The 13,801-nt window shown below is 53.8% G+C and overlaps 1 protein-coding gene across 1 annotated transcript; it reads left to right on the top strand.

The window, feature by feature from the left end:
• The first annotated feature begins 237 nt into the window (after positions 1–237).
• Positions 238–1,814, top strand: LOC147964559 (uncharacterized). Its single transcript, XM_087531168.1, has one exon. The coding sequence runs from the start codon at positions 373–375 to the stop codon at positions 1,084–1,086; it is 714 nt and encodes a 237-aa protein (XP_087387294.1). The 5' UTR covers positions 238–372; the 3' UTR covers positions 1,087–1,814.
• The last annotated feature ends 11,987 nt before the right edge of the window (positions 1,815–13,801 follow it).

Here is a 13,801-nt window from a genome sequence, read left to right as displayed (position 1 = left end):
GTAGCCAAATGGATCAGGAATAGTAGTTGATGCATGCACGTTTTGTTGGCCGGGTTATGAGGCCATTGTGAGGACGTTGCGCAAGGGCCAAGCATTGGCGTGCATGTAGTTAGTGGGTGCATGTGTTAGTCGCGTTAGTTGCCGAGTATGGTGGCTGGGCTATGTGTGTGCCTGTTCTATTTAACTTGTAATCATGTTTGCTTCCAGTGGAGAAATATAGAGAAAAGAAAAGACGGCTGGCTGTGTGAAACAGCACGTCACCAAGTTTCATGTGTCTCCATCGTTTTGTGTGTGTGTGTTGTGAGAAGCAACCAAGAGAGAAGGTGAGGGGCTGAGAGAGTCAGCTCCAACAATTGGTATCAGCGCCAGGTGATGACGAAGACGATGCCGCGTGATTCTTCAGCGAGTGGAGCATTGGTGCCGAGCGACTCGGCGGCGATGGCGGCTGCCGCGGCGGCGGCGACGATAGCAGCGGGGAAGCTCCCGTTCCCGCTGCTCACGAGGACGAACCACGCAGCGTGGGCGATGAGGATGAAGTACCTCTTGCACGCCAATGGCGCGTGGGGGGTCGTTGATCGCGAGTCGTCGGCCTCGGAGGTCGACAAGGGCAAGGAGGAGATGGCCATGACGATCATCTCCCAGTCGATCGACGACACGACGCTGCTGCGCGTTGCGGAGAAGGAGACTGCCGCCAATGTGTGGGAGGCGCTACGCTCCATGCACGTTGGCGTCGAGTGCGTCCGAGAGGCGAGGATTCAATCCTTGCGCTCAGAATTTGATGGCCTCAAGATGGGTGATGCAGAGTCCATGGATGATTTCGCAGCGACGTTCGCGACGCTCGTGGGGCGCATCCATGAGCTTGGTGATACGATGGAGGAGAAGTACATCGTGAAGAAGCTACTTCGAGCCATCTCCAACAAGTTCATCCACGTTGCGTCATCGATTGCGTTGTTCGGCAACACCAACAAGATGGCCATGGAGGAGGCCATTGGTTCACTCAAGGCGCATGAGGAGCTCGTCACGGGGCGGGAGACGACATGTGAAGAAGAGCAGCTCCTCATGGCGAGAGGGCATGACTCATCATGAGGACGCGGCCGTGGTGGACGTGGCCGTGGCCGCGGACATGGCCGCGGTGGAGGGCACAGAGACAAGAGCGAGGTACAGTGCTATAACTGTGATGACTTTGGGTACTTTGCTTGGGAGTGTCCGGAGAAGAAGAAGGACAACGAGGAGAAGGCACTGCTCGGTGTCGAGGACGAGCCGGCTCTTCTCTGAAACTGCGTCACAAGTGAAGGATCAAGATTAAGGAGGAGAATGTTAGCTTTTTAATCATGATCATGTATCTGCATGTTTATTTCGTTCATGCATGTAGTCTAGATTGTCTAGGGCATTGTAGGCAGGTGAACCATTCCTTGAGCGTGCACGAGGCGAGATGCCGAGCCGGTCGTGCGACATGGCCAGAGCGCAAGGCGTGAGGCCATGCAAAAATGTCGTGTGATACGACACGTACGAGGAGGTGGAGGACAACCTGCGAACCAGTCCTGGAGTTGGTAGTCAAGTAGCCAAATGGATCAGGATTAGTAGTTGATGCATGCACGCTTTGTTGGCCGGGTTATGAGGCCGTTGTGAGGACGTTGCGCAAGGGCCAATCATTGGCGTGCATGCAGTTAGTGAGTGCATGGGTTAGTCACGTTAGTTGCCGAGTATGGTGGTTGGGCTGTGTGTGCCTGTTCTATTTAACTTGTAATCATGTTTGCTTCTAGTGGAGAAATATAGAGAGAAGAAAAGACGTCTGGCTGTGTGAAACAGCACGTCACCAAGTTTCCCGTGTCTCCATCGTCTTGTGTGTGTGTGTGTTGTGAGAAGCAACCAAAAGAGAAGGTGAGGGGCTGAGAGAGTCAGCTCCAACGGCGTACCCCTATAAGGCGCGGCAGGCCTCCTCCTGCAACAAAAAGCCGCCCACTTTGGTCACCAACGCATAAACGATGTGGGAGGTGCCGAGCAGCAGCTTGAGGAGCTCCCACGCTTGCATCGCTGCGCCGCGCTGCTCGAGCCCCACGCGGAGGGCAGTGAGGGCCGCGGAACCGGCAGCGCGCAAGGCGGCGACATTGTCCCCGAGGTCGGCGAGCGGGGCATGCATGCGGGTGGCGGCAACGTCGACGCCCTTGAGGCGGGTGCTGAGGCTAGTCAGCATAGCCGCGGTTGATGAAGCCGATGAGCTCGGCGCAGAGGGCAGCGGCGGGGGGCCGCAGCTCAGCGACGAGGCTCTCAAGGGCACGTAGGAGCACCGACTGTCGTCTTGCGGCGAGGAACGCCGACGTAGACGCGCGGGAGACCAGGGAGGGCGGCTGATGAAGACATGTACCTAGGGTAGGGACACGGACCTGACCAAAGAGTCTTACCCTAGGACACCCCTAGGAGAAGTCACCTTTTCCTCGACTCGAAGGTATCCCACTCGACGGGTTCAAGACACTCGACCAAGAAGCTATCACTCGACCATGAAGCTAGCCACTCGACCGAAGTCACTCCACAGGCAAATGGTCGGGTATTAAGTAGTCTTTATGGTCATTATAGCACTTTACTAGGGGCGTTACCAGTAACGCCCAACCTTAAATGTACCTTAAACCCTGCATTACTGAGGGCAGGAGAGGGCCGGCGAACTCTATAAGCCACCCCCCTCCTCAGTATGAAGGGTTCGCACCCCTGTATCCATACACGCATAATCCAGTCGACCACCTCTGGGCTCCGAGATGTAGGGCTATTACTTCCTCTGAGGAGGGCCTGAACTCGTAAACCTCGCGTGTAACAACTTCCCAATAGCTCAGATCTAGCCTCTCCATATTCACCCCCCTACATCATTGTCGGAGTTAAAACCACGACAGTTGGCGCCCACCGTGGGGCAGCAGTCTTAGCGCCTGATTGGGGAAGTTGCGATTTTTCCGATCCCCTTTGATCATGGTTTCGTGCGGAGTTTTGGTGGAGGGCCGCGAGATCCGTCTCGGCGCGCTCACGTTCATCGCCGATGACTTCGCCTGGCTTCAGGAGGCGCCACTCGACGTCGACGCGCTCCCCGTCCGCGGTGCGACGCATTTCCGCGCATGCGTTCGTGGCGTCCTCCTGCGGCAACCGTCGACCGAATATCGGTCGGCCCCTGTATCGTCTCCCCGCTCTGCCTCCCACCGGCGCAAGCGCTTCGGTCGGTCCAGACTTCAGAGGTGGGTGAGACATGTCGTGGCTCACCAGTCGGCCACCCCGCAAGTCACGGCGATCGAGCCCGATGAATCCCTCTGCGGCCTGTTCGACCTGTCGACTGGCTCCGCGGAGACCGCATCCGAGTGCGACAGCAGCGACCCAGCGGTTGAGGTTCTGGCGGTCGATGGGACGCACGGTCCTCCTGGTTTCCCTCGCGCTGGTGGAGGCGCGGGTGGGGACGACCCGTCGCATCCCCACGATGAGTATCTTCCCGAACCTCTCACATCATTACGGCAAGAGGAGCTTCGCCGTCGGAACATGGACGCGCTCCACACTCCTATTGTCGGAGAAACCCCCGAGGCCCGGGCCTTGGAGGACACGCGCTTGGCTAAACTGGCCGAGCACACTCGACTGGAGAATCTCCAGCGGATACTCGACGAGCAAGCGCGTCAGCGGGCTCCCGAGTCCAGTCGACGTCAGCAAGCTCCCGAGTCCAGTCGGCGTCAGCTCTTCCCGCCGCCGCAGGTATACCGAACCCCAGTTCAGAATTTGGCCGCTGCGGCCCGTATAGCAGAATCAATTCAGCCCTCCCAGTCGGAGGCGGGCAGAGGCTTGTTGCAGATCAGAGCACTGCTCCGGGCGGCGGGAAACCAGAATTCTGCTGTCTCTCAGTCGCGGAACAGGATCCACAGTCGATCCGTCGCAACGGGTACAGTCGAGTCGGCTCACAGCCCGAGATCGCCCCCGACGCGTGAGGGACGTGGCGACCGGCATGATCAGTACAGGAGGAATGAGCAGTATGATCACCGATTCGACCGTGATGATCGACGTCGAGTGCCAACCCCTCCCCCGAGGAGTGGGTCATATGCGCCTCGACGGCAAGGTGACAGACGCCCTCATAGTGTCGGGCAGAGGATTCCAGTCGACCCCAGGGACCCAGGCTTTGACGCGAGGTCTGTCCTCGTTCAAGGCTTGGTTGACAGGAACAGGGCTCATCGGGAAGGCCAGAACAGAGATGCGCCCGCCAGCAGCAGAGCACGTGTTTCAGGGCCAGAGTGTTTTAGTCGAGCCATCAGGGCCGCAGTGATTCCTCCCAATTTCAGGCTGGCGACTGGGGTCAGCAAGTTCACCGGTGAATCTAAGCCTGACACTTGGCTCGAAGATTACCGGGTGGCTGTACAGATTGGCGGCGGCAACGATGAGGTGGCCATGAAGCACTTGCCTCTCATGTTAGAGGGCTCAGCCAGGGCGTGGCTAAATCAGTTGGCACCTAGCAGCATCTACACCTGGGAGGACCTCTCCCGAGTGTTTGTCACAACCTTTGAAGGGACATGCAAGCGACCTGCAGGCCTTACAGAGTTGCGGTCTTGCGTGCAGAAGCCGAACGAAACCCTGAGGGAATATATCCAGAGGTGGATCACACTGCATCAATCGGTTGAGAATGTGCCAGACCATCAAGCAGTTTGTGCTTTCAAGGAAGGCGTTAAATACAGAGAGTTGAATTTGAAGTTCGGCCGGACTGGAGAGATGTCTCTGAATCGGATGATGGAGATTGCCACCAAGTACGCTAATGGTGAAGACGAAGATCGACTCCGAAGCGGCAAGCTCAAGGCAGTCGCCCAAGAAACCGGAGGAAACTCCAGTCAGAAACAGAAGTGGAAGGCCGAGCCAGCCGCTCCAGGGGAGGCCCTGGCCGTAGCCCAGGGAAACTTCAAGGGAAAACCCAAAGGCCCCTGGAAGCCCAAGAAAGTCAAGGATCAAGATGGAAATGATGTTTTGGATCTGCCATGCCACATCCACACCAAGAAAGATGAAGAGGGTAATTTCATTTACCCAAAGCATACCACTCGACAGTGTCGACTCCTGATCCAGCAGTTTCAGGGCAAACAGCCCAAAGACAAGGAAAAAGAGTCGGACAGAGTTGAGGACAAGGAAGACAGTGACGATGGATACCCCCAAGTCAATTCCACCCTGATGATTTTTGCCGATGTCGAGAGCAAAAGTCGACTGAAAGTCATCAATCGTGAGGTGAATATGGTCGCTCCGGCAACACCCAGTTATCTGAAGCGGTCTCAGACTGCCATCACGTTCAACCAGTCTGATCATCCTACGCACATTGCCACCCTTGGGAGGCAAGCGTTGGTGGTCGACCCAATTGTCGAAGGCACTCGACTGACCAAAGTCTTGATGGATGGTGGCAGTGGTCTGAACATACTGTACGCCGAAACTTTGAAAGGAATGGGCATTCCGATGTCCAGATTGAGTACCAGTAACATGAGCTTCCACGGAGTCATTCCTGGCAAGAAAGCCGAATCACTCGGCCAGATTGCTCTTGATGTGGTTTTTGGTGATTCAAAGAATTACCGCAAGGAAAAGTTGACATTCGAGGTTGTGGACTTCCAAAGTGCTTATCATGCCATTTTGGGCAGGCCAGCTTACGCGCGCTTCATGGCTCGACCATGTTATGTGTACCTCAAAGTGAAGATGCATGGCCCTAAAGGGGTAATCACTGTTACAGGCAATCGGAAGAAGGCAGAAGAGTGCTTTCAGAAAGGCTCAAAGATTGCAGATGCTCAGATGGCAGTGGTCGAGCTGCAAGAGTACCAAAAGACTGCCGATCCGAGTGAATTGCTACGGGCCAAGAAGCCTGCTTCAGAGTCAGCTTTTCAGTCGACCGGCGAAACAAAGACGGCTCACATTCACCCGACTGACCCCGACGCTGCTCCGACTCACATCTCGACGACGCTCGACTCCAAATAGGGAGAAGCGCTCATCCAGTTCCTCCGTGAGAACTGGGACGTCTTCGCATGGAAGCCTTCTGACATGCCTGGAGTTCCCAGGGGGCTGGCTGAGCACCGTCTGCGAGTTGACCCGAAGTTCAAGCCTGTGAAAGAACATCTTCGACGGTCCGCCGTCCAGAAGAGGAAAGCCATTGGCGAGGAGGTGGCTCGGCTCTTAGCAGCGGAGTTCATCCGAGAGATTTACCACTCCGAGTGGCTCGCCAATGTCGTCATGGTCCCCAAGAAGGACAAGTCACTTTGCATGTGCACTGATTTCAAACATATCAATCGGGCCTGCCCGAAAGATCATTTCCCTCTCCCCCGCATCGATCAGATAGTGGACTCGACCGCGGGATGTGAGCGTTTGTCTTTTCTAGATGCTTATTCAGGGTACCATCAGATCCGTCTGTATGGACCTGACGAGATCAAAACAGCTTTCATCACCCCATTTGGGTGCTTCTGTTATGTCACCATGCCCTTCGGCCTCAAGAATGCTGGAGCCACGTTCATGAGGATGATTCAGAAGTGTTTGCTCACTCAGATCAGTCGGAACGTAGAAGCATACATGGATGATATTGTGGTTAAGTCACGGAAAGGTTCTGACCTACTGACTGACCTTGCTGAAACCTTTGCTAACCTCAGGAGATATGATATCAAGCTCAGTCCATCAAAATGCACATTAGGAGTTCCAGGTGGAAAGTTACTCGGTTCTCTCATTTCCGAACGAGGAATCGACGCTAACCCCGAGAAAGCGCCCCGTGCGTATACACGATGTCCAGAAGCTCACAGGTTGCTTGGCCGCTCTAAGTCGATTCATTTCTCGACTCGGTGAGAAAGCGTTGCCTCTTTACCGACTGATGAAGAAGTCTGACAAGTTCGAGTGGACTCCAAAAGCTGACGCAGCGTTTGCAGAGCTCAAAGCTCTGCTCTCCACCCAGCCGGTGCTTGCTGCCCCAATCAGCAAAGAGCCTCTGCTGCTGTACATTGCGGCCACGGGACAAGTTGTCAGTACAGTACTCACGGTCGAGCGGGAAGAAGAAGGAAAGGCCTTCAGAGTTCAGCGCCTAGTCTATTATCTGTCTGAAGTTTTGACCCCTTCAAAACAAAGATACCCTCACTACCAGAAGCTTGTATATGGGATTTACATGACCACGAAGAAGGTTGCGCATTACTTCTCTGACCACTCCATTACAGTCGTCAGCGACGCCCCATTGTCAGAGATTCTGCATAACAGAGATGCAACTGGTCGAGTGGCCAAGTGGGCGATTGAACTCCTTCCCTTAGATATCAAGTTTGAAGCAAAGAAGGCTATCAATTCCCAAGCAATTGCAGATTTCGTCGCCGAGTGGATTGAACAGCAACTTCCGACTCTAGTTCACCTGGAGCACTGGACCATGTTCTTCGATGGATCTAAGATGCTGAATGGTTCCGATGCTGGGGTAGTTCTAGTCTCCCCCCGAGGAGATAAGCTCAGATACGTTCTCCAGATTCACTTCGATTCCTCCAACAATGAAGCAGAGTATGAAGCACTTCTGTATGGGTTGCGCATGGCCATCTCACTCGGCGTCCGTCGCCTCATGGTCTATGGCAACTCAGATTTGGTGGTTAATCAGGTGATGAACGAGTGGGACGTCGGAAGTCCGGCCATGACTGGTTATTGCAATGTAGTGAGAAAGCTAGAAAATAAATTCGAGGGGTTGGAGCTTTATCACATCCCCCGACTCAAAAATCAAGCAGCTGATGATCTGGCAAAGATAGGCTCCAAGAGAGAAGCCATTCCCAGCAATGTGTTTGTGGAGCACATCCGCTCGCTGTTAGTTCAGGAGGATCCTTTCACAGAAGAAGCCCCACAACTGAAAAGTGCCACAGATCCGACTGAAGTCGAAGTTCCTGCTGTGGTCGACCTAATCATGGAAGTCTTGGCAATCACTCCCGACTGGACAATACCGTACATCGCGTATATCCTAAGGAAAGAGCTCCCAGAGGACGAGGAAGAGGCTCGACAGATCGTCCGCCGATCCAAGGCCTTCACAGTCATAAAGGGGCAGTTGTATAGAGAAAGCGCGACTGGAATCGGTCAGAAGTGCATAACACCAGAAGAAGGTCGGATGATCCTTGATGATATCCACTCGGGGACCTGTGGCCACCATGCGTCTTCTCGGACCATTGTGGCTAAAGCATACCGAGCGGGATTCTACTGGCCTAGAGCAAATGAGATGGCAAAAGAGATACTCGACAAGTGTGGAGGGTGCCAGTTCTACTCCAACATGTCACACAAGCCGGCATCATCCCTGAAGACCATTCCACTCGTCTGGCCCTTTGCTGTTTGGGGACTAGACATGGTTGGTCCGCTGAGAACAGGCAGAAGTGGTTTCACTCATGTGCTTGTGGCAGTCGATAAGTTTACCAAATGGATTGAAGCTAAGCCTATCAAGAATCTTGATGCTTGCACTGCTATCAGTTTCGTCAGAGGGCTAACATTCAGATATGGAGTCCCGCATAGCATCATCACTGACAATGGGTCAAACTTCGATTCGGACAAGTTCAGAGCTTTTTGCGCCTCTCAAGGCACTCGAGTTGACTACGCATCGGTCGCCCACCCCCAGTCGAATGGACAAGCCGAAAGAGCAAATGGTCTAATTCTCAAAGGACTAAAGCCTCGACTGATGCGTGATCTCAAGCACGCGGCAGGTGCTTGGGTCGACGAGCTTCCGTCAGTTCTGTGGGGATTGAGGACCACCCCTAACCGGTGGACTAGAAGAACTCCATTCTTTCTGGTTTACGGAGCCGAAGTGGTTCTACCAAGTGATCTTCTTCACAACGCGCCCCGAGTCGAGCTTTACACCGAAGATGAAGCAGAACAGGCCCGACAAGATGCGGTCGACCTCCTAGAAGAAGAGAGGGAGATGGCCATGATCAGATCGACCATTTATCAGCAAGACTTGCGTCGATTCCACGCCCGGAATGTGAAGAGTCGAGCCTTCCAAGAAGGAGATTTGGTCCTCCGAGTGGATCAACAGAAACCACACAAGCTTGCTCCTACTTGGGAAGGCCCCTTCATCATCACCAGAGTCCTCCACAATGGAGCGTATCACCTCTACAATGCTGATCGCCAGATCGACGAGCCACGAGCTCGGAATGCGGAACTACTCCGCCCCTTTTACGCTTGAGCTCTCCCTTGGACGAGATGTAATAAGAAAAGTTCCTGCAGTTCGTTTTTATCAAAGGCAAGAGTGTTCCATTAATTGTTGTCACTTTTGTTTACATACGAAATCCCCCAGTGGGTGACTTAGCTGCGAATCCGTTTCGCCTAAGTTTGAAAAAATCCTACCGAGTGAAGAGCAAACCTCCCACTCGGGGGCTTAGCTGCAGCCCAGTGCTCGCCTAAGTGTTTAAAAATCCTACCGAGTGAAGAGCAAACCTCCCACTCGAGGGCTTAGCTGCAGCCCAGTGCTCGCCTAAGTGTTTAAAAATCCTACCGAGTGAAGAGCAAACCTCCCACTCGGGGGCTTAGCTGCAGCCCAGTGCTCGCCTAAGTGTTTAAAAATCCTACCGAGTGAAGAGCAAACCTCCCACTCGGGGGCTTAGCTGCAGCCCAGTGCTCGCCTAAGTGTTTAAAAATCCTACCGAGTGAAAAGCAAACCTCCCACTCACGGGCTTAGCTGCAGCCCGGTGCTCACCTAAGTGTTTAAAAATCCAACCGAGTGGAGAGCAAACCTCCCACTCGGGGGCTTAGCTGCAGTCCAGCACTCGCCTAAGTTCTCTCACTTAGAGACTTAGCTGCAGTCCGGCACTCGCCTAAGTTTGAAAAAATCCTACCGAGTGGAGAGCGATCCTCCCACTCGGGGGGCTTAGCTGCAGTCCGGCACTCGCCTAAATTCTCTCACTTAGAGACTTAGCCGCAGTCCGGCACTCGCCTAAGTTTGAAAAAATCCTACCGAGTGAAGAGCAAACCTCCCACTCGGGGGCTTAGCTGCAGTCCAGCACTCGCCTAAGTTCTCTCACTTAGAGACTTAGCCGCAGTCCGGCACTCGCCTAAGTTTGAAAAAATCCTACCGAGTGAAGAGCAAACCTCCCACTCGGGGGCTTAGCTGCAGCCCAGTGCTCGCCTAAGTGTTTAAAAATCCTACCGAGTGAAGAGCAAACCTCCCACTCGGGGGCTTAGCTGCAGCCCAGTGCTCGCCTAAGTGTTTAAAAATCCTACCGAGTGGAGAGCAAACCTCCCACTCGGGGGCTTAGCTGCAGTCTAGCACTCGCCTAAGTTCTCTCACTTAGAGACTTAGCTGCAGTCCGGCACTCGCCTAAGTTTGAAAAAATCCTACCGAGTGGAGAGCGATCCTCCCACTCGGGGGCTTAGCTGCAGTCTGGCACTCGCCTAAATTCTCTCACTTAGAGACTTAGCTGCAGTCCAACACTCGCCTAAGTGTTTAAAAATCCTACCAAGTGGAGAGAAAACCTCCCACTCGGGGGCTTAGCTGCAGCCCAGTGCTCGCCTAAGTTCAAAACTCGACCCAATCCGCGAGTCGACTGCTAACTCCCCCTTCAGAATTGTGCCGCAAATACAAGGTCATTCCGAGTGAAGATCAAGTTCCACTCGACGAATCAAACCATGAAGATGCCCAACGAGAAATCGATTCTGGATAAAGCCTAAAGGGTCCCAGACCTCAAAGTACTCGAGCCCGCGGCTCGGCAAAGTTTAACTGTTACAAGTCCACTCGGCATTCTGAGGCAAATTTAAGGCAGAGTTTAACGGTTGCAAATCCACTCGGCATTCCGAGGTAAATTTAAAGTTTTTCACTCCTCAGACTCCCTCTCCCTCACCGTCGCCTCCCTCTCCCTCACCGTCGGACTCCCACTCGCCTTGGTCGTCCCCGCTCTCGCCTCTGCTCGCCTCCCCTTCCTCAGTCGACCCCTGTGCCCCGTTGGGCGTCGAGTACATCTCAGTGGTCGCCTGGAAAACAATAGACAAGACGAAAGTCAATCGACTTATTTAAAAAAGACCAATACAGAAGACAAGATATCAGTCGGGAGCACAAAGACATACCTGGTCCACCTCATACGAGTTGTCGAGTGGGGTTACCCTCCTGGCTCCTCGGGGGTTGTCTTTGTTCCCCGTGATGCTCGACAGCCACCCCTCCACCATCTCGTCGGTGACCTCCTCCGGGTGGACCCGAGTGGTGTCGTCAAGACCCGAATACAGCCACATCGGGTGGTCGCGGGCCTGGAGTGGTTGGATGCGCCTTTGAAGAAAGACCTCCAGCAGGTCCATACCAGTCACGCCCTCGCGGACAAGTTCAACCACTCGACCTGCCAGCACCTTGACTTGGGCCTTTTCCTTCAGCGCGACTTTCAGAGAGGCGGGCTTCTCGGCTCGGTCAAGGGAAAAAGGAGGAAGGCCAGTCGACTGTCCGGGGGTCGCCTCGTCCTTGCAGTAGAACCAGGTCGACTGCCAGCCATGGACCGACTCCGGAAAGGTGATAGATGGAAAACAACTCTTCCCCCTCGTCTGGATCACCAGGCCCCCGCACAGCTGGATCACCTGCGTCCTCTCGTCACTCGACTTAGCCTTCTTGACCGATTGAGAAAGGCAGGTAAAGATGTGTTTCAAGAGTCCCCAATGGGGTCGACAACCCAAGAAATCCTCACACATGGAGATGAAAGCAGCAAGGTAGACAATGGAGTTGGGAGTGAAGTGGTGGAGCTGCGCTCCGAAGAAATTAAGGAAACTCTGGAAGAAAGGATGGGGCGGCAGAGAAAACCCTCGGTCGATGTGGGTGGCTAGGAGCACACACTCACCGTCGTGGGGTTGAGGTTCGATCTCTCCCCCCGAAAGACGCGCAGCTTCGTGGGGAATGACTCCCCCCTCGACCATGTCGTCGAGATCCTCTTGCCGGAGCACCGACGGCATCCAGTCGCCCTGGATCCAACCTTTGGGCAGAGCGGTCCTAGAGGAAGATCCGCCCCGAGCTGACCTCTTCCCTTTCCCCGCTGCCGCCGCCTTCTTCGAGCGCTCCAGAGCGGAGGTCTTGCTCTTCGTCATCGTCGCCGGCGAAGTCTCGCACGGGCCTGCTGCGCTGGGGCGGGAACGGAGGTGGCGGAAGGACTTGCGAAGGGAGAGAGGCAGAAGAAAGGAGGAGAAGAGAGCGCACTGCTTGGAAACCCTGAGCCAGCGATTTATAAGGGACCGCTCCCGAGTGGCTGACTGGTAGGCCCAGGCTATCCAGTCAAATCCCGCATCAGACGCGCGCGCAGTACATGGCAAAAAAGGCGACGCGGGGATCGAGAAGCTTCCGCTTTATCGCTTCCGATTACTGCGGCCGCTCCCGTCCCGCGCGCTTCCCAAAATCCGAATCCCGCGACATCCGCGGGCCACAAAAACGACTTGTCAAAACAGAAGACCCCGATCTCGCCGGTGCTCGGTATGTCACAAACAAAGATATTCACTCGACGAAAGGCCTGGAATGGATCAAGGCGACTGAAAAAGGTTGGCAACGTCATCCGTGACGATTGACCCAAAACAAGGCGCTCACGTAGCCCGAAGAACCAGTCGGAAAGATCTCCAACTCTTTCCCCACTCTAACCTCGATCCATTCGGGGGCTAATGATGAAGACATGTACCTAGGGTAGGGACACGGACCTGACCAAAGAGTCTTACCCTAGGACACCCCTAGGAGAAGTCACCTTTTCCTCGACTCGAAGGTATCCCACTCGACGGGTTCAAGACACTCGACCAAGAAGCTATCACTCGACCATGAAGCTAGCCACTCGACCGAAGTCACTCCGCAGGCAAACGGTCGGGTATTAAGTAGTCTTTATGGTCATTATAGCACTTTACTAGGGGCGTTACCAGTAACGCCCAACCTTAAATGTACCTTAAACCCTACATTACTGAGGGCAGGAGAGGGCCGGCGAACTCTATATAAGCCACCCCCCTCCTCAGTATGAAGGGTTCGCACCCCTGTATCCATACACGCATAATCCAGTCGATCACCTCTGGGCTCCGAGACGTAGGGCTATTACTTCCTCTGAGGAGGGCCTGAACTCGTAAACCTCGCGTGTAACAACTTCCCAATAGCTAAGATCTAGCCTCTCCATATTCACCCCCCTACATCACTGTCAAAGTTAGAACCACGACAGCGGCGGCGGCGGGTGAGTGAACGAGAGAAGGAAAGGGGTCTTTGACCCCTCGTCGTCGAAGGGAGAGGAGAATGAGCTGGTTTGGTTCGACCATCGTCCTTGTGTGTTTTGTGAGCATTGCTCTGCCACCACCGTCCTTGCGTGGATGCATTTTACACTTAACCAACAACCCAAGAAATAGCCGGGGAAAGAATGACTCGGAAAAGAAAAGCAAAACAGGCATACAAACAGAAGAAAAAGAAGAAGCATGTCAGCCAATAAAGAGGCAACAGAAATACAGAATGGGCCTCAGCCTATTTAGAAATAGACTGACCCATTCAGCCCAAAACATGACGGCAGACACAATAAAAAAACAAAAGATTTTTAAAAAAACATGAATCTTAAAGCAGAAACCAATGGCTCAAAAATTGACTGGTCCAAATTCATTTTTTCAGGAAAGTTACGTATAACTTTGGTTGACATTTCGTATAAGTCGACAATAAAGCTTGACATGGTGGAGACCGTGGCGCATTTTCCTCACAAACAACTTTCTTGGCAGCTTGGCACAAAGCCACCGTTATATTTACAAACAGAAGGGTGTCGAATCCGAGTAAATAGCATAAAACTACTAGTTTACAGGCTAAGGTTTCAAAAAACTACCAGTTTTTAATTTTTCTCAGAAAGCTACCAAACGCGCGGTCCGCTGTTTCAAA

This window comes from Triticum urartu, chromosome 6A (assembly GCF_056163025.1).
Source record: "Triticum urartu cultivar PI428250 chromosome 6A, HENAU_Tu73, whole genome shotgun sequence".
NCBI lineage: Eukaryota > Viridiplantae > Streptophyta > Magnoliopsida > Poales > Poaceae > Triticum > Triticum urartu.
The sequence above is the reverse complement of the archived record's forward strand: the minus strand, read 5'-3'. Positions and strand labels throughout refer to the sequence as shown.